This window comes from Buceros rhinoceros, unplaced genomic scaffold (genome assembly GCF_000710305.1).
Source record: "Buceros rhinoceros silvestris isolate BGI_N320 unplaced genomic scaffold, ASM71030v1 scaffold45403, whole genome shotgun sequence".
Lineage (NCBI taxonomy): Eukaryota > Metazoa > Chordata > Aves > Bucerotiformes > Bucerotidae > Buceros > Buceros rhinoceros.
In genome coordinates, this window is record NW_010405066.1 from 1 (window position 1) to 355 (window position 355).

At 60.6% G+C, this 355-nt stretch overlaps 1 protein-coding gene across 1 annotated transcript in view; it reads left to right on the forward strand.

The window, feature by feature from the left end:
• Window positions 1-3: 3 nt before the first annotated feature.
• EXOC8 (exocyst complex component 8) overlaps window positions 4-355 on the forward strand; it is a gene marked incomplete at its 5' end in the record, with an annotated part of 2,843 nt that continues 2,491 nt past the window's right edge. The window contains one exon of the mRNA XM_010133572.1: window positions 4-353. Within this exon, the coding sequence (XP_010131874.1) occupies window positions 4-353 (350 nt within the window). The remainder of the gene's footprint in view (window positions 354-355) is intronic.

A 355-nucleotide genomic window follows, 5' to 3' on the forward strand; every position in this document is an offset into this window, starting at 1 on the left:
AAGGTGGAGGGCTGCCGCGACCTCCTGCCTGAGAGCCCCGGCAAGTACCTGGTCTACAACGGCGACCTGGTGGAGTACGATGCCGACCACATGGCGCAGATCCAGCGGGTGCATGCCTTCCTCATGAACGATTGCCTTCTCATTGCCACCACCCTGCCCAACCGCCGTGGTGCCTACCGCTACGATGCCCTCTACCCCCTCGACGGGCTGGCTGTGGTCAATGTCAAGGACAATCCGCCCATGAAGGACATGTTCAAGCTGCTCATGTTCCCTGAGAGCCGCATATTTCAGGCTGAGAATACCAAGATCAAGAAGGAGTGGCTGGAGGCGCTGGGGGAGGACCAGAGCAACCGCG